Source organism: Agelaius phoeniceus, chromosome 6, assembly GCF_051311805.1.
Source record: "Agelaius phoeniceus isolate bAgePho1 chromosome 6, bAgePho1.hap1, whole genome shotgun sequence".
NCBI classification, from domain to species: domain Eukaryota; kingdom Metazoa; phylum Chordata; class Aves; order Passeriformes; family Icteridae; genus Agelaius; species Agelaius phoeniceus.
The window spans coordinates 9794298-9813811 of record NC_135270.1 but is presented as its reverse complement, the minus strand read 5'-3'; the positions used below and the strand labels follow the sequence as shown (position 1 = coordinate 9813811).

Here is a 19514-nt window from a genome sequence, read left to right as displayed (position 1 = left end):
GAATTTCTGAGGGGTTCAGAAAACCCTGTAATAGCTGAACAGATCATAGTGGAGTACCGCTTCCATGGACAGGATCTGTCCTCACCAGAGGAGGGTTTTGACCCAGGATTCCCAGCACCTGAAGGGACATAATATTATCTGTGCTGTCCTTTTATTTTCATTGCTTTAGATCCAGTAAATGATTAAAATTCAAAAGTCTAAGTGCCTGCAGTAATGGGATCATAACAGATGAGCAGCTCCTCATGAAGAACTGGGGGGAGGAGAGGAAGGGGGTGATGTGGCCACCTCCTCCTGATAAGATCTGTGTCCCTGGACATGTGAGGGGAAGCTGTCACTGATGTGGGGAGATTGTGAGGGGAGCTCTGACCATGGGATGTGATCTCTGGGCCAAGGGCTGCACCCAGGCACGAGGCACGAGACTGAAGCACTGAAGCCAGTGGTTCCAGCAGCCATCCCAAATCCTTTCTCCTGGTGCTGCTGTGTCAGTGCTGTTCCTACTGGAGGTAGGAGTCCAGGGATGGTCTGGTGGGAGATTCCTGTCTAGGGTCAGGGCTGGAGGGCTGGGAGCCAGTCCTGGGCACTGCAGGGGTGGGGGTTCTTCCTGGGGCTGGCGTGGGGCTGTGTGGACAGTTGGGAAATACTGGGAGTGCTGATATCCCTTATTTCCCTCTGGCTCCCCATCTCTCCCTAGGAGGTGGTGGGAAAGGGAGAAGGCAACTGCTGGGAGCAAGATCATTCACCATGGAGGAGAACATCACAACAAACCTCACCCTGAACAACACCATTTATGGTTCTCTGGATTGGGAGGGATACATCAGATCGGAATGCTCCAGCATTCCCTCCAGCCTGATTGCCTTTGCAGGGGTGTGCCTGGGGATCTCCCTCTGTGGGCTGGCAGGGAATGGGGTGGTCTTGTGGTTCCTGGGCTTCCACACAAAGCAGAGCCCTTTCACTGTCTACATCCTCAATCTGGCTGTTGCAGACTTCTCCCTGCTCCTCCTGTTTCTCCTGCTTCTGTTGGCTTTTCTGTCCTTGGCAGCCTTCTGCACATCTTTGTTTCCTTTTATTCATCACTATCAGCGTTTTGTGTTTGTCCTTGGGTTCCCGTGCCACGTGTTTGACCTGAGCAGCCTGGGGCTGCTGGCAGCCCTCAGCGTGGAGCGCTGCGTCTCCGTCCTCTGCCCCATCTGGTACCGCTGCCACCGCCCCCGGCACCTCTCGGCCGCCGTCAGCGGGGCCCTCTGGGCCCTCGCAGGGGCTTTTGTTTGCTCCCTCTACCTCGCCTCCACCTACGCTGAAGACTCTGGGACCGTCCTTGCAGGTGTAGCCCTCGCCATTAGCGTGGTTTTTTCCCTCATGATGTTGGTTTCCAACCTGTTCCTGTTCCTCAAGCTGCGCTGTGGCTCCCGGAGGCGGCAGCCGGGGAAGCTCTTTGTGGCCATCCTGCTCAACGTCCTGCTGTTCTTTGCCTTTGGCATCCCTTTCTGCGTGGAGGTTTTCCTCAATCTCCCTGATTCCGGTGATTTATTCCCAGAAGACCCCTCTTTGTTCCTGGCATTGCTGAACTGCTCCCTCAACCCTGTGATTTACGTGCTGGTGGGGAGCTGCCGGCGGCGCCGCTTCCAGCGCTCGGTCAGAGTCGCTCTGCGGAGCGTGTTTGAGGAGAAAGCCGGGAGTGACGAGGGGAGCCACGGCCCTGGGGACACTGTGGTGGAGGTGACAGCTCTGTGAGGCACTTCTGCACATGTGGCACCTCAGAGACAGCCAGAAGTATGGAGATAAGGGCAACCCAAAGCCATCTAGCCAGGCTCCATCCAGTTCCCCAGCTGGGTTTATTCCCCATGGAACTGCCCTCACTGCCCCATCCACAGGGAATAAACTCTGTTGATGAAGCAAAGTCTGCAAAAATGGGCAGAGCAAGGGGTGTTGGCTTGGTGAGATTTGGGGTGTAAGGGGGCAAGAGATGGGTGAAAATTACAATTTGGGGAAAAGGGAGAGGAAAAAGAAAGACTGAAAAACGGGAAAGGGAGAAAGGGGGAGAGAGAAAGAAAAAAAGGAAAAAAATACGACGAAGAAGAAAAGGAAACTAAGGAAGAGAATGAAAGGGAGAGAAACAGAAGAAATAAGAAAGCATGGGAGAAACTGAAAAATAAAGACTGAGAATGACAAAGGATTTGCTTGGACAGGACAGATGAAGAAGGATATCCCTGGTGTGCTAAATCCCCATAAATATTTGGGTCAGTCACACAAGGGCTGGTCCTGCTTCCTCTGGAATCATTGGAGGAAAAGTTATTCACCTAAGCACAGCAGTGTTATACCAAAAACCATCTGGAATTAGCTGTTATAAAATAAATTTGGCTTTTCTGTCCTTTTCCAGTAGACACTGACTGGAAGGTTCTTCCTGTGCCTTAAATTTAAAAAAATTATTTGTCTGAGTTTACATTCTGTGTGTTTTTATCAGCTGATAAATCAGATATCAACAACAACAACAACAACTTTAAATACAATTTTTATCCCTTTGGGGGAAAAAAGCAACAAAAAAGAGAATTCTGGTCTTTTTAACAATACAAAAATGTTTTGTTTGTCCCAATGATAAAAAAATTTGATAAAAAATTGATAAATTGATAAAAAAATTGATATCAAAAAGATAACATTTTGAACATGATTTTGTGAGGTTTTTCAAAGCAAATTACCCACATTGACTTTTTCTAATAATTTTGGTTAAAAGAATAAATGTTAGGTAGTCTGATAGCATAAATAATCCAATTTTGCCCCTCAAAGGATTTGGTTTGGAGAATAATTTGTTGAAAATTATGGTATTTATTTACCTTGTTCTGTTTCCTGTATCTTTCCCACTATCCTTTGATTGATTTCTATTGGTAAAGGAGATTTAAAAGCCATGGATTCTGATGTGTCCTTTTAAAGGAAGAAATTACAATCCAATGCATGCTGTAGATAAATGCAGAGACTCTGCCAAGGGCTGGAAGAAATTAAAATAACATGCAACAATATAATAATATAAAATACTAATCTCCAGTCACATATTTCTTTGAAATACAGGACAAGTGTGGATGAAACTCAGTGAATAAATTTTTAAAGCAAGTTGGAAGGAGTTGGAGCCCTCTTCTGCTCTGTGGTGTGGAAACAACCCCGGTTCAGAGAAGAAATGGACTTGGTGTATGTGAATCTTTTCAGTCCTTGAAATGCTCACATTAGGAAGCCCAGAATGGCTCTGTGAGCCACAAAAGGTTGTGTGTGTGCTCTGACATAGGATGGGAATTCTAAGTTAAGAGGGATAGATGGATTCTCCTTCCAGGAATTTTACGTGTGCTTCCAGCAGGAGGAATTGTTGGTACTGATCTCATTTTCAGAGATGTGAGTGAAAAGCAACACAGACTTTATGAGTTTATGAATGACAAGGATTTATCCTGAGCAGGATTTCTTTGATGAAATCAGACATCAAGATATTTCAGCCTTATCAAATTAATATTATTTAGTAATCACTGGAAAGAAACAGGAACTTTTAATGTGTCCTAAATACAGGTCATGTAAATTCTTTGATCCATGTGCTTATGTGCCATATGGGGCACTTAAAATAATGACCCAAAGGGGGTTTTAAAATAACGGGGACTTAAAATAATGACCTAAAATATCTACAAAGAGGGTCCTGAGGGTCAGGTGAGGTGATCCTTCCCCAGTACCTCAGAGTTCTTCAGTTCTGCCAAGACATTCCAGGCAGGATTTTAGGAGGACATGGTTATCGTGTCCCGCGTTTCCCGCTCGTCTCTGTCATCTGCTGAGTCTTGGAAGGCCCTCTGGAATGCCAGCCTGAGGGTGAGCCGGAATTTCTGATCCCTGTAGCTTCCCACCAGGAAGTAAATGACGGGGTTGAGGGTGCTGTTGACACAGGACAGCACAAAGCCAATCTCTGGGGAATAGAGGAACTTGAGGCCCAAGAAGTCCAGGAGGATGAGGACACTGAGGGGCACGGCGAAAATGAGGAAGAAGAGGATGGTGAGCATGATGACGGTGAAGAGCCGGCCCGTTTGGAAGGGCTGGGAGCTGCACTTGACCCGCAGGAAGAGGGTGAGGCTGAAGAGCAGCATGAGCGGTGCGCAGACGAGGAAATCCAAGGCTCCGATGGCGATGAGCAGGCGCTGGCAGGCCCTGGGAGAGGGGCGAACGGTGCACAGAACATATCCCAGAGTGTTCAGGAGCAGGGACAGGGCCCAGAGCAGGCCAGACACCACGGCAGACAGGTGCTTCGGGCGGTGTGTCCGGCACCAGATGGGGGACAGCACGGACAGGCAGCGCTCAATGCTGATGGCTGTCAGCAGGTACAGGCCCGTGCCGTACATGAAGAGATCCAGGAAGAGGAAGATCCCGAACTGCACCCCCACGTTGAACTGCATCAGGTACTGCACGGTCTCCACGGCGATGCACAGCAGGTAACCAAAGTCGGCGGCTGCCAGGTTCAGGATGTAGACGGTGAAGTGGTTCCTGCGGATGCGGAAGCCCAGGTACCACAGGACCAGGCCGTTCCCCACCATCCCACAGGCAGCACTCAGCAGGCAGAAGCTCTCCATGAACTTGAGCACAGTGTAGGATGGCTCGGGTTGTCCCACAGCCCCGCTCTGGTTGGTCCCAGGAGCATGGATGGCTGTGGTTGGAAGGACCATTGGTGTGGTTGAGGGTCTCATAATGGGTGATTTGGACCTGGGAGCAGAGAGGGGAGAGGTGGTAACTCCGGGGTGACTTTTCTAGAGGGATTCCTTGGTTTGTTCCAAGGCTTTGTAGCTAGAACTTGACTTCATGGAATCTCAAAATAATTTGATTTGGAAGGGACCAAGAGCCTGGAGTAACAGGACAAAGGGTAAAGGCTTCACACTGACAGAGTGTGGGTTTGGATGGGATACTGGGAATAAATTCTTCCCTGGGAGGATGGTGAAGCTCTGGCACAGGTTGCCTAGAGAAACTGTGGATGCCCCATCTTTGGACGTGTCCAAAGCCAGGCTGGAGCAAACTGGGATAGTGGAAAGTGTCCGTGCCCATTGCAGGGTGTTGGAACTGGATGATCTTTAAGGTCCCTTCCAGCCCAAACCACTCTGGAATTCTGTGATTCCATGAGAACAATTGATAGTTTTTTATATTGATGAATGATTTCTGTTTTAATAAAGTGTCATTTGATGTGGTTCTCCTTGGTCTCTTGTACAGTAACAAATAAACATTTTGGTCTGGCAGAGCCCTCAACTTCTCCCTCAGAAACTGCAAGAACCACATGTAAGAAACCACAGATTATCTTGTCCTCACAGGACATGGGAGCTGTAGCTCTGATAACTTTTCCACACCACTCCATGAGTTAAGTCATTATTTTCTTCCCCGTGGTACTGAGATCTGATTGAGAATCTTGGGGGTGAAAAAAATGGGTTTAACACATTTTTATGGTCTGATGAGAACAAATGCAGTGGCTCTTTCGCTGTCTCTCAGCCAGCTGTTAATTTGGACATGGAAGGCAGAGAAGTTAAAAAGAGGATAGGAACAAAAAATGGGGTTTTCTGGGAAGATGTGAATCATTGAACCATGTAGCCAGCATGAATCCTCTGTTCTCTCTTTGTGGTGCAGCAGCACACATGGAGACAGACTTCCAAAAGCACCCAGAACGTGACAGACTGAATCACTGCTGTTCCATCCCAGCACCCCAGGCACACTGACCCCATGGACAGGGGAAAAAGAAGTGTGTGGTGCAGGGAATTTCAAGGCCAAGTTGGATGGGGCTTGGAGCAAACCTGGTCTAGTGGAAGGTGTCCCTGCTGATGGCAGGGGATGGGACTGGATGGGCTTTAAGGTCCCTTTCAGCCCAAATTATTTCAGGATTTTCTGATTTCCTTTAGGGTTGATTGAAACCAGGGAACTTCTGGCACTGCAGAGCTGGATGATCCCATCCTCAGCTCTTACAGCACCTTGAGCACTTCGAGCATGAACACTGTGGAGAGCAGTCCTGTGGCTGTTCCTCCCTCACAGCCTGCTCCAGGGGTGGCCACAACTGATCACGTTTTTGCAGAAAGAGACAGCCTCAAGTTCTGTGCAGCTTTTCTGCTGCGAGAACAGAGGAAGGCCTGGTGGTTAAGTGGTTTCCTGGCTTCTGTGCAACCAAATTTCCACTCGATCTAAAGAGACTGTGAACATTTGAGTGTCACCTAAGTTTCTGTCTCAGCCCACTGCAGCCTCCACAGTGCATCTCTCTCCACTGGGGATTCAAGAAATGACAGGTGATAATTCCCAATGTTAAATGGCTTTGTGCCATTGATCATATCATGGAATAATGGAATGGTTTGGGTTGGGAGGGATCTTAAAGCTCATCTTGTTCCAACCTCCTGCCACAGCCAGGGACACCTTCCACAGACCAGGCTGCTCCAAATCCCTGCCAACCTGGCCTTGGACACTTGCAGGAGTAAGGCAGCCACAGCTCCTCTGGGCAACCTATGCCTCACCACCCTCACAGAGAAGAATTTCCTCCCAAGATCTAGTTCAAATCCACCATCTTCCTTGTCCTGTCACTCCAGGCCCTTCTCCAAAGTCTCTCTCCTGCTGTCTTGGAGCACCTTTAGACACTGGAAGGTGCTGTATGTGCATAAACACTGCCAGAAACAGAAATGGCTGCAATGGGTAAATGACAAAACATCAATAGCTTTGCCTTCTGCTGTAATAGAAGTGATGAAATCCTTCTCTTACTTCTGTAGACTGTGGAGAAAAACACTGCAAAAGTCACTCATGATTCTCATTTATTTATCATAGTCCCTTGGAAAGACTGAATTCCTGTTTCCAAGACACATTCAAGACGTGATCCCACTTCCTTATGTAACTAATAAGTGAAAACTCTCCTCAAACAGCAGCAGCCTGAGTCCAGGTGATCTTTTTCTCCCTTGAGATTAAACATCCTCCATGTGATTTGCCTACAAATCCTGCCTGTAGTTCCTGAGGCAGAACAACCTGACCACACAAAGGTGTCTTAGACAATGGACAGAAAGTTCTGCTGTAGTAATGCCAGGCTTCTGAGTAATGACTTTTTATATTACAGAGGTGCATTTAGAGCAGTTCAAGAGCACTTGTACAGGGACAAGAGTCTCTGGAATGAAGCTTTCCTTATATTGAAAATTATTATCATCAATTCCTGACCTACAGCAAATTTCTGTCCAGCAAAGGAAGTAAATTTTTGATCTTTTTTTCCTCCATTGTTTTTGTTTCTCCTCCCTTCCCCAAAGCCTCACAAACCATCAGAGTGCAACGCCAAAGACCCACCTCAGAATTTCTCACCTTTTTTGCGTTCCTGGGAATTTCAGTGCCTGTGCCCAGCAATGTTGTCCCCTGGATGGTGTGACACGGGGTGCAGCTCGAGTCCTTGTGTCATCCTGCAGTGCTGGGCTGGGCAGCCACTGTTTAAAAAGCCATGGTATTTTCAGCGTGACCCTCCAGGCAGCCAATCACTCATGGGGGAAATCCCTCCCCTGTACGGGTATGATCACTCAAATTTGAGCCACTTCCCCCTCCCCTCTTTGCAGTGTCACGGAAACATTATTTTTTTACTACTTCTCCCTTCTTCAGCCATTCTTGCAAGAATGCAAGAACTGTCTACAGACTTTGCACTGGTGTTGTGTCCTACTTGAGGCCCTGAGATGCTCTGGTTTCACAGCCCCTGCTGATGAGATTTTAGTGCTGCTCAGGTAGAGAAATTTTAAGTTCTCTCCCATAACATCTTTGCTGGAGGTTTCACAACCTCCTTCAGCACTTCTCATTCCCTCCTATCCCTGTCCGGTTGTCACATACCCACCACCACAGTGGGTCCTCTCCCAGCACAGTTCAGCACCTTATGGGATCTCTACTGCTTCATCTAACCTTGCACCCAAGCTTTCCACCTCAGCAGTTCCAGACGCCCAAACCCTGCTTGTGCTGCCCTCAGCAGGGAGCTCTGGCGTCAGGAGCTCTTTCAGTGCACCTTCGCACCCCACAGGCTTTCAGCACAGTCCTTCAACACCTCAGCCACTCATATTTCACAAAATCCCTCCAGCCCCATGCCTTTCACTTCCAGTTTCACAACTTCCCCCTGAACAGAGCTTCAGGTTCTTCCTCACCTTGTGTCTCCTAAACAGATAAAACCCACCACCACCCACCCACAACATCCCAGTCCTGTCCATGCACACTCCATGTCCATGAGCCTCCCCCATCCAAAGGGTGTGGAAACAGAGAAAACACCTTTCTCCTTTCCTGACATCCTTACAGGGAACTATTTTGTCCCTTAGTCCCTTGGGCCAGGGAAGTAAAGGGACAGGAGTGTGATGCCCCCCAAATGGCTGCCATGTGTGTCAGTGGGCACAGGAATGGGCAGATCCAGCCCAAATTTGCTTAGCAGGTCAGAAATGCATTTGTACATCTTCAGCTTCTGTTGTCATCTGTTCTTCCTCTTCCTTTCCCAAAGATTGTAAGACAGTTTTTACTTTCTTACCCAATCCTATTTCCTGTGGTGGTTACTGGCAGCCCTCATTAACCTGTCCACGACTTCAGGCTATGGCATAAAATGATACCTAAATTAAAAGGCTATTTTTATCCAGAGCACTGTTTAATTTCCTCATTAGTTTGAGGGTTTCAATTTTCTCTGCATTGATTGCTGGCATTCCATGTTGGGAGACATTCAAAATGCATTTGTTGTTATTGGACCATTCTGAATTTCAGTAAATGTCAGCAAAACAGAGGGATGGGCAGTGGATGAAACTATTTCTTGATGCACCTAAATCTCAAGCTGAAAATACACAGTACACTTCAGAGCAGTGATGAGTTGGAGTTCCAGTAATACACAAATTTATCAAATTCTGGTATGGTTTGAGTTGGAAGGGACTTTAAAGCTCATCCAGTTCCATCCCCAGCCATGGGCAGGGACACCTTCCACTATCCCAGACTGCTCCACACTGTCCTGGAACACTGCCAGGGATGGGGCAGCCACAGCTTCTCTGCGCAACCTGTGCCAGGGCCTCAGCACCCTCACAGGGAAGAATTTATTCCCAATATCCCATCTAACCCACCTTCTGTCATTTAAAGCCATTTCCCCTTACTGATTAGGTGACTAGATCCATTGCTTTCCAGAGGAAAGCCTGGAGTGGCAAAGGCTCACCTCAGATGACTTCCACAGATGTACAAGAGCTGACTTCCTCCCCTCGCTTAGATTCCCAATTTGTAAAATGAGGATTTCTTTTTTTTATTTTTTTTTTTTACTTTACTTCACTGACCTTTGCTGAAACATTGCAAGTTCTTGCAAAAGGCCTTATTCCCTGGGCTACCAGTGATGAAATTGAATGGAAAATAGAGACCTGGAGGGTCATCAAGAAGTGATCCAAGCCACCCTCTGTCTTTCTTCTACTTACTACGAGAAACCTTTCAAATTTTTTTTTTTTTTAATGAAAGCTTGTGGAATTTTTTTTTGGATACACAATGATTTAAAAATCCTCACAATTTTATTATTACTCACAGTGCCATAAAGTCTAAGATGTGGATCCAAGGTTTGGGAAACACACAAAGGATTAATGTCAGAGTCTGGGAATGACTTGACCAGGCACATCACATGCTTGCCCAATTTAATATTCAGCTAATCTATTGGCTGTTATTTCCAAGAATCATGAAATTGTTAAGGTTGGAGAAGCCCCCCCCTCATTGAGTCCAGCCATTCCCCAGCAGTGCCACCACTATTGTGTGTCCCCAAGTGCCACATCCACAGGTTTTTAATCCCTCCAGACTGATGGTGACTGCACCACTGCTCTTGGTAAACTGTGCCAGGGCTGCACCACTCTGTGAGTGAAAAAATTTTTCCTAAAATCCAATCTAAACTTCTCCTGTAAGGACGGGATTAATTTCTTCTCCTTCCCACGCCTGAGCATTCACATCTCCCTCCTCCAGCCCCAAGAGCCCTTGAGCTGGGAGATTTCCTTGGAGAAGGTGGAGTAGGTCTGTGTAAACAGGGAATTAAGCCCTGGAGGAGGGAGATTTCCTTGGAGAGGTTTGAGGAAAGTTACTTAAACAGTTTTTTTCTCTCTACTTGCTGGGCTGTGAGTGCACCCTTCAGTGCCCCTGCTCCCTACAAGCAACTCTAACATGGGCAGGAAAAGCCAGGATACACTTAGTGGTAAAGGAAAGCAAGGAATTGAATGAGGTGGGATTAAAAAAAGGCACCTCCTAAGCAAGTGTTGGAAGCTTTTCAGAAGCTGTTCTATGTTCTTTAAAGCCTCTACCATAAAAGGAGATGTTGGGGACATAAGATCTTTCAGCTCTTACACAAAAATTAGATCTCCAAACACAGAGAAGGTAAGTTTTCCAGGATCTTTTCCCTTTTCCTCTTTTCTTTCCTTTTCCTGATTTCCCTTCCTCTTTTTCCCCCCTTCCCTTCCTCTTGACAAAGGTGAAAATACAAAAAGAAATTTCCCCTGAAATCATCAACCATCTCTGGCTCTTTTTGGCTGTAACAATGTGCAGAACTGGTTTTGCAGCCCCAAATCAGGTTATTGAGTTCTTCTTCAATTAACCACCTGAGATTTTAGGGGAAAACCCTTGCAATAAGAGGATGGTGCAATTCCTTATCCCTTTTTTTAAAATTATAACAGTCCACACTGTATTTATTTCATATTCCAACTGATTGCACTATATGATGTACTTCTAGTCAGTGACTGAAAAGCTAATTTTAGAGGTAAGATCTCCCTTTTATCCCCTTTCTTGAGCATGTTTTACCTCCTGTCAGTAAAACTGCAAGCACAGGAGAAATCACAAACTTTCCCAACTTCCTCTTTAGGTTTCACTTTTTCAAGTTGGAGAGCAATTTTGGTTTTTCTACATTTCAGCATTTCCTTGATCAGCTTTTTGCTTCTACAGGAGTTTCTGATCTTCCTCTATTTTAAAATCATAAAATAGGAGCCTGGATCAGATGGATCCAATCCCAAAGGGATCCAGTGGATAGCATCCCTGCCCAAGGAAGTGAGATGGTCTCTAAGGTCCCTTCCAACCCAAACGATTCCAGGAGTCTGTGATTCTATGGCTGTGTCTCATACAAGGCAAATTAAATATGTATTTGGGAAAGAACAATAAAAACCAAAAAAAATTCAAAAAGCACTTGATAAACTTAATTCTAATCCTATGTATTTCTTAGAGAGACTGCACTTCTGATAAAGAATTAATTTTTAAGAATGAAAAAACTGATGAATCATTTTGTTTTTATCTTTCCACATTTCCAGGCTCTGCACTGCACATTGCCCACTAGATTGGCATGGAAAACTCCAGCAGCATGAAGGAATTAATCTTCCTGGGCCTCTCAGAGAACCAAGGGGTGCAGAAAATGTATTTTGTGGTGTTTCTGCTTTTCTACACGCTCACAGTGGCAGGAAATCTCACAGTTCTCACTGTGACAAGCAGCTGGCGCGTGAACTCCCCCATGTACTTCTTTCTCTGCCACCTTTCCTTTGCAGATGTTTGTTACTCCTCTGTCACAGCTCTCCAAATGATTTCTGGCTTCCTGGTGGAAAATAACACCATCTCCTTTGCAGGTTGCATAGGGCAGCTCTTTGGGCTTCATTTTTTTGGCTGCATAGAGGTTTTCATCCTGACAGCCATGGCCTACAACTGCTGCATGGCTGTCTGCTGGCCCCTGCACTACCCCGCCGCCTGTGTGATGGCATGGTGGGGTCTCCTGGGCAGGGGGCTTCCTGCATTCCACCCTCCAGACCCTTCCCACCACCCTGCTCCCCTTCTGTGGCCTCAACAAAGTTGCCCACTACTTTTGTGATGTCCACCCCTGCTCCCCCTGGCCCACGCCGACACGCGCACCAAGGGCCCGGCCACGGTGGCCAACAGCAGGGTCATATCCCTAAGCTGCTTCCTCATCCTGGTCATGTCCTACATGGGCATCCTGGCTTCCCTGAGGTGGCACAGGGCTGGTGAGGTGGCACAAGGCCCTGTCCACGTGCAGGTCCCACATCACTGTGGTGATCCTGTGCCTTGGGCCCAGCACGTTTGTTTACATCCGCCCGTCCAGCGGCCTGAGGACAGGAGCATGGCCACATTCTAAATGCTCAATCACACCCATGCTCAACCCACTCATCTACATCCTCCAGGATGGGAAGGTGAAGGGAGCCATGAGGAAACTGTGCAGGAGGAAAGTGGGAAGTGGAAATGGGAAGGGGTAGGGCTGTGGTCATGTTCCCAAAGGATCAGAGAAAATCAAGCAGGTTTTGTTGTAATTTCTTCTGTGACAATGCCCTAAAACAGGCCTCTAAAAGAACAGCTGCCTGTTGGCTCCTGCTGTAATTAGGAAGGCACTAAAAGTTCTTTTTATGATGGAAAAGACATTGAGAACTCTGGCACTCCCTTCCTATTCCTTGTCAATGAGTACAGGCCTCCTGAGCAGCTGAAATATCAATGATTAAGTGCAGTTAAAAATACTGAAAATATTGTCCAGGTGGAGCACCCCATAAGAAACAAACAAAAAAAAACCCTGATATTTAGAGCTAGCAGGGTGGTTTGCTGATGAAGGAACAGGAGGGGAAACTTCTCCCCTTCCTCCCCCACTTAAGCAAATCCTTTCTGCCCTGTTCCAGGTCAGGCTGGAAGGGGCCTGGAGCAACCTGGACAGGTGAAAGGTGCCCTTGCCTATGGCAGAGGGTCGGAATGAAGTGGTCTATAAGGTACCTTCCAATCCAAACAGCTATTCTGCAATTCCATAATTCTCCTATAATTCTATCTACTTCACCTATCTCTGCCCAAGACAGCAGTAAATAAAATAAATGTATTTTTAAATGCTTTGGAGCTGAGCAACAGTGGGGTTTTTTAGAGGTCTCCTTTCGGCTGCTGAGCAAATATTCACCCATTGCTTATGGAAGGTGTCATTGGAAACAGTGTCAGGCTCCTCTACACTTTGCAAAGAATTCTTACAAACATTTCATACTTGAGCTCAGAAGTTGCTTCTGTGCTTTACTGTGTCAGAAAAAATACCTGCTGAGAGAGGAAGGCTTACCACAAATCTTTGTGCATTTTTTGAAATGATTTCCTGAGTTACTTCTTGTTTTAAAGTTGTAAGTCAGGTGCCTAAGGGATAACATCAGTGATATTTTTGCTTTGTGCTGTCAACGTGTAGGTTAGTAAGAAATAAGCTTGTAGATGAGAAGAACAGGCTTAGGACAGAAAGAAAAATTTGTATCCATTTACATGAATTTATATAAATGTCCTATGTAAGAGACATCTTTATATAATGTCTATCTCCACGGATTACACTAATAACTACCCAAAGAACAATTTTAGTTCCTAGCCCACTGCGGTTTTCTGACAAAACTTCCTTTGCCTCTGGGATCTCATTACTCCTGACAGCCTTGTGCTTCTGTGGTGTGACTTACTTGAACTATTTCTGCTACAGAAATAATTGTACTTGAAGATGCTCCTGGAGGTTGGTTTTTTGCTTGGTTGGGTTTTTGCGTAATGGGAAATACAGAAGGTTGGGCTGTTCTTTTCAGGGCTTAGAGTTGGCAGAGATACAGAGCTGCTTCCATAACTTCTGAGCAGCACCCTGCAGAGAGTTTCTGATGGAGCTGAGAGGTTCTGATGGAATCCCCTGAAGTGGTTTGGGGAGGTCATCAGAGCAGCGACAGCAAGTGAGCTCTGTGGAAGTGTTCTGGGATTGTTCCTTTGTTTTGCTCAGGACCCTCTGAAATCCTGCCTTTGCAAAGCAGCATTGCTGGTGAGTGACTTTTGGGAGGTCTATTTTATGACTTAGAATAAAAAAACCATTAAAAAATCAGTGGTAGATTTAGAATCCCAGAATGGTTTGGGCAGGAAAGCACCTTAAAGCTCATCTTGTTCTGATCCTCTGCAATGAGAGATTGCTCTGGTTGCTCCAAGCCCTGTCCAGCTTGGTCTTGAGCACTTTCAGGAGTATCACACACTAGTGATCCTGGTGTTCTGCATGGGAATGCTGTAAGGGAGGATTTGTGGGTGTTTGTCAGTAAAGCAGGGTCACCAACCTCTCGTTCACTAGCCCAGTGTCACTACAGGTGTATTTATGGGGTGTTTCACACCACAGCCAGGACCTGGGTACTATTTCTACCACCCTCCTCAGCTAAATAACCAGAGCTTGTTATTACACATGTCAGGGACATATTCTGGCTTGGATTTCACTGGTCACTCCTTCAGGGAAGCATTGGCTTTAAACTGAAATTGTCCCAAAAAGACAGCAGAAGAAATACAGTGGATATTCAACATACCAGAGGACAATGTGTGTGTCCTGTTAATGTCCCCTGTCTAATGATTTGGCCTTTTGGATCTTTTAAGGCAGCTTTATTCAATGCTGTTAGCATCATACACATCTGGTTTCTTCCTGGTAGCCTCCTTCTTGCTGAGTTATAAACTCCTTGGCAGAATGGAGCAGCAAAGGAATTTCCTGGAGGGATTTTAAATGGACAAGTTCATTCCTCTGCTCGTCCCACTTTAACCTCCACAGGACAATGGGGGTACCTGTCTACTAAAAAACTTTAAAAATTCCTTTAAAAAATATAAAGGTAGAGAAACCATGCAGGGTTTTGAAGCTTCTGCTGTGTTCGAAACGCCAATTTCTCCAGTGAGGAATTTTCCAGACCTGGTTTCTGTGCAAGTATTCCCAGTTTCAGAGTGAATAAGGTAACTGGAGAGCCCTTTCCTCAGTTTACAGGAGTGACATTAGGATCAGAACATGGAACAGCTCATGCCTGCGAATGGCAACATTTGCTTGTAGTCACTTCAAATTTCCAGCAGGTAGAAGGACAGCACAGCAATTTTCCAGCATTCATGGCTCTTGTTATCTGAGAGCAGGATGATTCCTGAAAGGATTTAAAAGCAGTATGGATGTAGCACTTGGATACATGGTTTAGTGGAGGTCTTGGCAGTGCTGGGGGGAGAACTGGACTCAGTGGGGGCTTTTCCAAATTTAACAATTCCATAATTCTGTGATTTCTCCCTGACAGAGAAATGGGAGCACACCAACCATGATACAGGAAAACAGTGGTCAGAGTGATTTCAGGGGAGGAGGTCAGTGTGGAGTGGCAGTCCAGAGACCTGAGTAGGGGCAGGATAGGGGGTGAGTGCAAACTGTGCTTTCTGTCATTTGTGACATGACTTGTGCTTTTTGCAGCAGCAAATGCATCCTGCTCCCACCATCCATGAGCCTTGGAGCTGTAGCACATTCCCTTCCCTTCCTGGCTCCCCCCCGACCTGTGCCATGGCAGCCTGAGCTGCAGCGATGGCACAGGACAACTCCTCCCGGGTGACTGAATTCATCCTCCTGGGGCTCTCCGACACCCGGGAACTGCAAGTCCTCTTCTTCACATTCTTCCTCCTGGCCTACACCATGATCCTGCTGGGCAACCTGCTCATCATCGTGACAGTCAGGACTGACCCCAAGCTCTCCTCGCCCATGTACTTCCTGCTCTGCAATCTGTCCTTCATTGATACCTGCTACACCTCTGTCACCGCCCCCAGGGTGCTGGTGGCCCTGCTCTCAGGACACAAGGCCATTGCCTTTGAGGGCTGCATGGCCCAGCTGTTTTTCCTGCACTTTGTGGGCTCCTCAGAGATGTTCCTCCTGACGGTGATGGCGTTCGACCGCTACACGGCCATCTGCAGGCCCCTGCACTACACGGCCATCATGGCCCGCAGGGCCTGCTGGGCGCTGGTCGCTGCCTGCTGGGCCGGGGGCTTTATCCACTCCATTGTCCAGACTGCGCTCATGCTCCAGCTGCCCTTCTGCGGCCCCAACACCATCCACAGCTACTTCTGTGACGTGCCGCCCGTCATCCGCCTGGCCTGCGCCGACACCGCCCTCACCGAGTGGCTCATGGCCTCCAACAGCGGCCTCATATCCCTGGGCTGCTTCCTGGTGCTGGTGGCCTCCTACGCCCTCATCCTGGCCAAGGTCCGGGCCCGCGTCTCCCAGGGGAACTGGAAGGCGCTGTCCACCTGTGCCTCACACGTGATGGCCATCACCCTGTTCTTCATGCCCTGCATCTTCACCTACCTGCGGCCCGCTGGGACCTTGCCCCCCAGCAAGTATGTCTGTGTCATCTACACCATCTTGTCACCCATGATGAACCCCCTCATCTACACCCTGAGGAGCAGCGAGGTGAAGGAATCCATGTGGAGACTCTGGAAGAGCTGCAGAACCTTCTGAGCCAGGCTGGGTTGGCAGAACCCTGGAGTTACACCCAGAGTTACACCTGGAGTCACGTTCCTGCTCTACTCCTGCACAATAATGACTCAGTGGATAAAGCCCACAGACTTCAAATTATGTACAAATACATTTCTATGCACCTATTACTGTTCATATTAAAAATCCATGCTGAAAACCCCAAACTTCCTAATCACTTCCACTCGTGTGGGATCAAAATTTTCAAATAAATGAATGAATCCAGGGTGAGGCTTGTCTCCCTGTCTGACATGCTCTTCCTGTGCTGTGACAGCAGATGGCAGAGGCACATGCACTAAGTGTCCCCAGATTCACCCACCAACACTGGAAGACAGAGACGGCACAGATTTTGCTTGTAGGGTTTCCGTTAGACACATAAGAATATTTTAGTCATAATTGTCTCACAGAAGTGATTTATTTAAATCATACAAAGCCCAATGTATAGAGGAAGGAGGAGGAGTGGAGATGGACTCCACAGACAAAGAGTGTCCTGCATGGAGGCAGGACAAGAGGGAATGGCTTGACATTAGCAGAGGGTGGGTTTAGATGGGATATTGGGAAGAAATTCTTCCCTGTGGTGGTCTGGCATGGGTTTCCTATGGCTGTCCTTTCCCTATAAGTTTTCCAGGCCAGCTTGGATGGGGCTTGGAGCAATGTGGGATATCAGGGATAGTGGAAGGTGTCCCTGCCCATGGCAGGGGGGTGGAATGGGATTGTCTATAAGGTCCCTTCTAACCCAAACTGCCTCTGTGAGGGCAGCAGTTACAGCACCAAGTCCATCAGGGATAGAAATTTAGTGGTTGTCATGGGAGGAACACCATCAATTTCTTTGTGTTAAAATTATTTAGGATTGGATTCATCCCACCTAAATAAAATCATGGAATCACTGAGGTGGGCAAAGCCCTCTAAGATCACAAAGTCCAACCATTCCGCAGGCCTACTCAGGACACACTAACCTGTGTCCCCAAATGCCACATCCACACAGCTTTTAAATCCCTTCAGCATTAGGCATTCTACCACTGCCCTGAGCAGCCTGTTCCAGGGCTGTAACACTCTTTCCATGAAGGAATTTTTCCTAATATTCAATCTAAATTGCTGCACAGGAAATGAAAGGATTTCCACTTTCCCTGTCTCTCCTCACTGTCTTAAATTAGCCCTCACTCCCACACCTGTAGGAAGAGAAGCATCAGTGAGTCATTGATCTTCCAGGTTAAAAGAGATTTCCAAACATCTCCCATCCTTGTGCAAATGAGATTTCTTTTTAATAGTGAATTTCTATTCGGGATCATCACAGAATGGTTTGGGCTGGAAGGGAGCTTTTCTTTTTTAGTATTAGAGAAAACTGTTGAAAAATTAAAATGTATTACTGTGATTTTTTTAACATTCCAGTAAAGCTTCTATAAATATTTTATATATAAATCAATGCAAGGAAAATTGGAGCTCTGGTCCAATTATTTTGCTGGTGTCAATTTGTTCACCAGGTATAAACTGGGGTCACCAACAGTGAAGTGATTTGAAAGAACTGCTCAAATTTTGACAAAATAAATAAAAATTCCATATTTTTGGGAGCTGGGATTTCAATACAAGGGGCTTGGAGCAACCTCATCCAGTGGAATATGTCCCTGCTCATTGCAGGGGGTAGGAATGGGATGAGCTTGAAAGTCCCTTTCAACCCAAACTATTCTATGAAGACAAACAATTTAATATAATTGATTTTTCTCCCCTTGAAACATCTTGGGACTACTTTAACAAGGCCTCAGAAGATGTTAAAAAGTTAGTGCCTGACAAATTGCAAAGTTGCAGCTTTGGCAGCTGAGTTTTTCCCTGTATGTAAATTGGCTCCACTGCGCACCATTAAAATCCTGAGTTCTTTCTCTCCTGGAAATTATCAGCTCTGTGAGCTCATCCTCAGATTTATTGCCTTCACCTAGAGGACAGTGAAAAATGGCCTCAAAGGTAAAAAAAAAATCCTTTGAGAACTGGCAGGACCTCTACAATGCTTTTGTTAAATCCCAAGAAGCCTGAAGAGATCCCAGGCTAATCAATTTTATTTAAAGACTATGAGACTGAAACACAAATGGAGATCAGAGAAAAGGGACCATTTTCAACAGACTCTAATCAGTCTGGGCTCATCATAAGCATTCCTAGATGGAAATCTCAAACAATGACAAAGCTGAGTAGTCCCAGAATGGACAAAAATCAAATCACTTTGGTTGTGTAACAGTGGGGATGGCAGGGAGCAGTGGGCAAGAGGGGTCTAATCCAGCATATCATCAATTAGTCCACATCTGGATTCTGCAAATAGAGATATTTTTGTTGTTGTTTGTTTCGAGGGTGTTTTTAATGAATTTTTATAATAAAATATACTGCAATATAATTTTTATGTATTTACCCTGAGGCAGAACACTTATCTCCAAAACTATCCTGTGCTTCTACTTCTAAATAACCCAGCTAAGATTATCCCTGCAAATAAGCAACTTAGATCTGGAGTTGAGGGCCTGGGTGACTGGCACATTCATGAGGCCAATGCATCTCACCCCAAAAGAAACATTTAAGATTATGAGGGGAACAGAATCACAGAATTGTTTGGCTTGGAAGGGAGAGGTGAGGGATGGATCTCTTTGCTGTATCTCTTTCTGGCATCTGGGTTTATTATGAAATCCTTTATTGCAAAACTCCATGGGAAGTGTGATGCCTGATGATCCTTGAGTAACTGCAGCCCACAGGGGAAGAGCTGGGCCATGGGGATTTATTCCAGCCACAGCTCTGCACTCCCATGGCAGGATAGGCCTGTGCTGTGTGACCCCTGGGGAATTCCAGTTTATACAGTCCTGGAATGGTCTGGGTTGAAACGGACCTTAAAGTTCATGTTGTTCCACCCCCTGCCATGGGCACAGACACCTTCCACTATCCCAGGCTGCTCCAAGCCCCATCCAAGCTGGCCTTGGACACTTCCAGGGATCCAGGGGCATCCACAGCTTCCCTGGGCCAGGGCCTGTGCCAGGGCCTCACCACCCTCACAGGGAAGAATTTCTTCCTAATATCCAATCTAAGTCCCTCATCTTTTAGTTTAAAACCATTCCCTCTTGTCTTATCACTGTTTGCCCATGTAAGATGCAGAATCTTTAAGTTCCAGGAGTTTGCAAACACAGCAAACAGGCTGGAAGATTGTTTGACAGCAAGAGTCCTTCATGTGAACAGTGCAGAATTTACAGTCAGGTATTGCTGGAATAGGAACAGGCCTGCTCTCAATCCTGGATATCACATGGGGAGTGGCACT

At 46.6% G+C, this 19514-nt stretch overlaps 4 protein-coding genes across 5 annotated transcripts; 3 read left to right on the top strand and 1 right to left on the bottom strand.

The window, feature by feature from the left end:
• The first annotated feature begins 741 nt into the window (after positions 1-741).
• On the top strand, positions 742-1731 carry LOC129121321 (mas-related G-protein coupled receptor member H-like). Its single transcript, XM_077179433.1, has one exon. The coding sequence runs from the start codon at positions 742-744 to the stop codon at positions 1729-1731; it is 990 nt and encodes a 329-aa protein (XP_077035548.1).
• Positions 1732-3631: 1900 nt separating this feature from the next.
• LOC129122080 (proto-oncogene Mas-like) lies at positions 3632-4700 on the bottom strand. Its single transcript, XM_054635667.2, has one exon. It carries the CDS (start codon positions 4698-4700, stop codon positions 3744-3746), a length of 957 nt encoding a protein of 318 aa, XP_054491642.2. The 3' UTR covers positions 3632-3743.
• A 6599-nt stretch (positions 4701-11299) lies between these two features.
• LOC129121689 (olfactory receptor 4S2-like) lies at positions 11300-12215 on the top strand. The gene is given in 4 exon segments (XM_054635102.2): positions 11300-11709; positions 11711-11817; positions 11820-11953; positions 11955-12215. Coding segments are annotated over 4 exon segments (912 nt in total).
• A 3056-nt stretch (positions 12216-15271) lies between these two features.
• LOC129121455 (olfactory receptor 4D5-like) lies at positions 15272-17486 on the top strand. Of its 2 annotated transcripts, XM_077179387.1 has the most exons (2): positions 15293-16185; positions 17444-17486. In XM_077179387.1, the coding sequence occupies exons 1-2, from the start codon at positions 15293-15295 to the stop codon at positions 17484-17486; spliced, it is 936 nt and encodes a 311-aa protein (XP_077035502.1). The 2 variants fall into 2 exon arrangements, with proteins under 2 accessions (XP_054490716.2, XP_077035502.1); XM_054634741.2 differs by lacking the exon at positions 17444-17486 and having other exon boundaries at positions 15272-16219.
• Positions 17487-19514: the final 2028 nt, after the last annotated feature.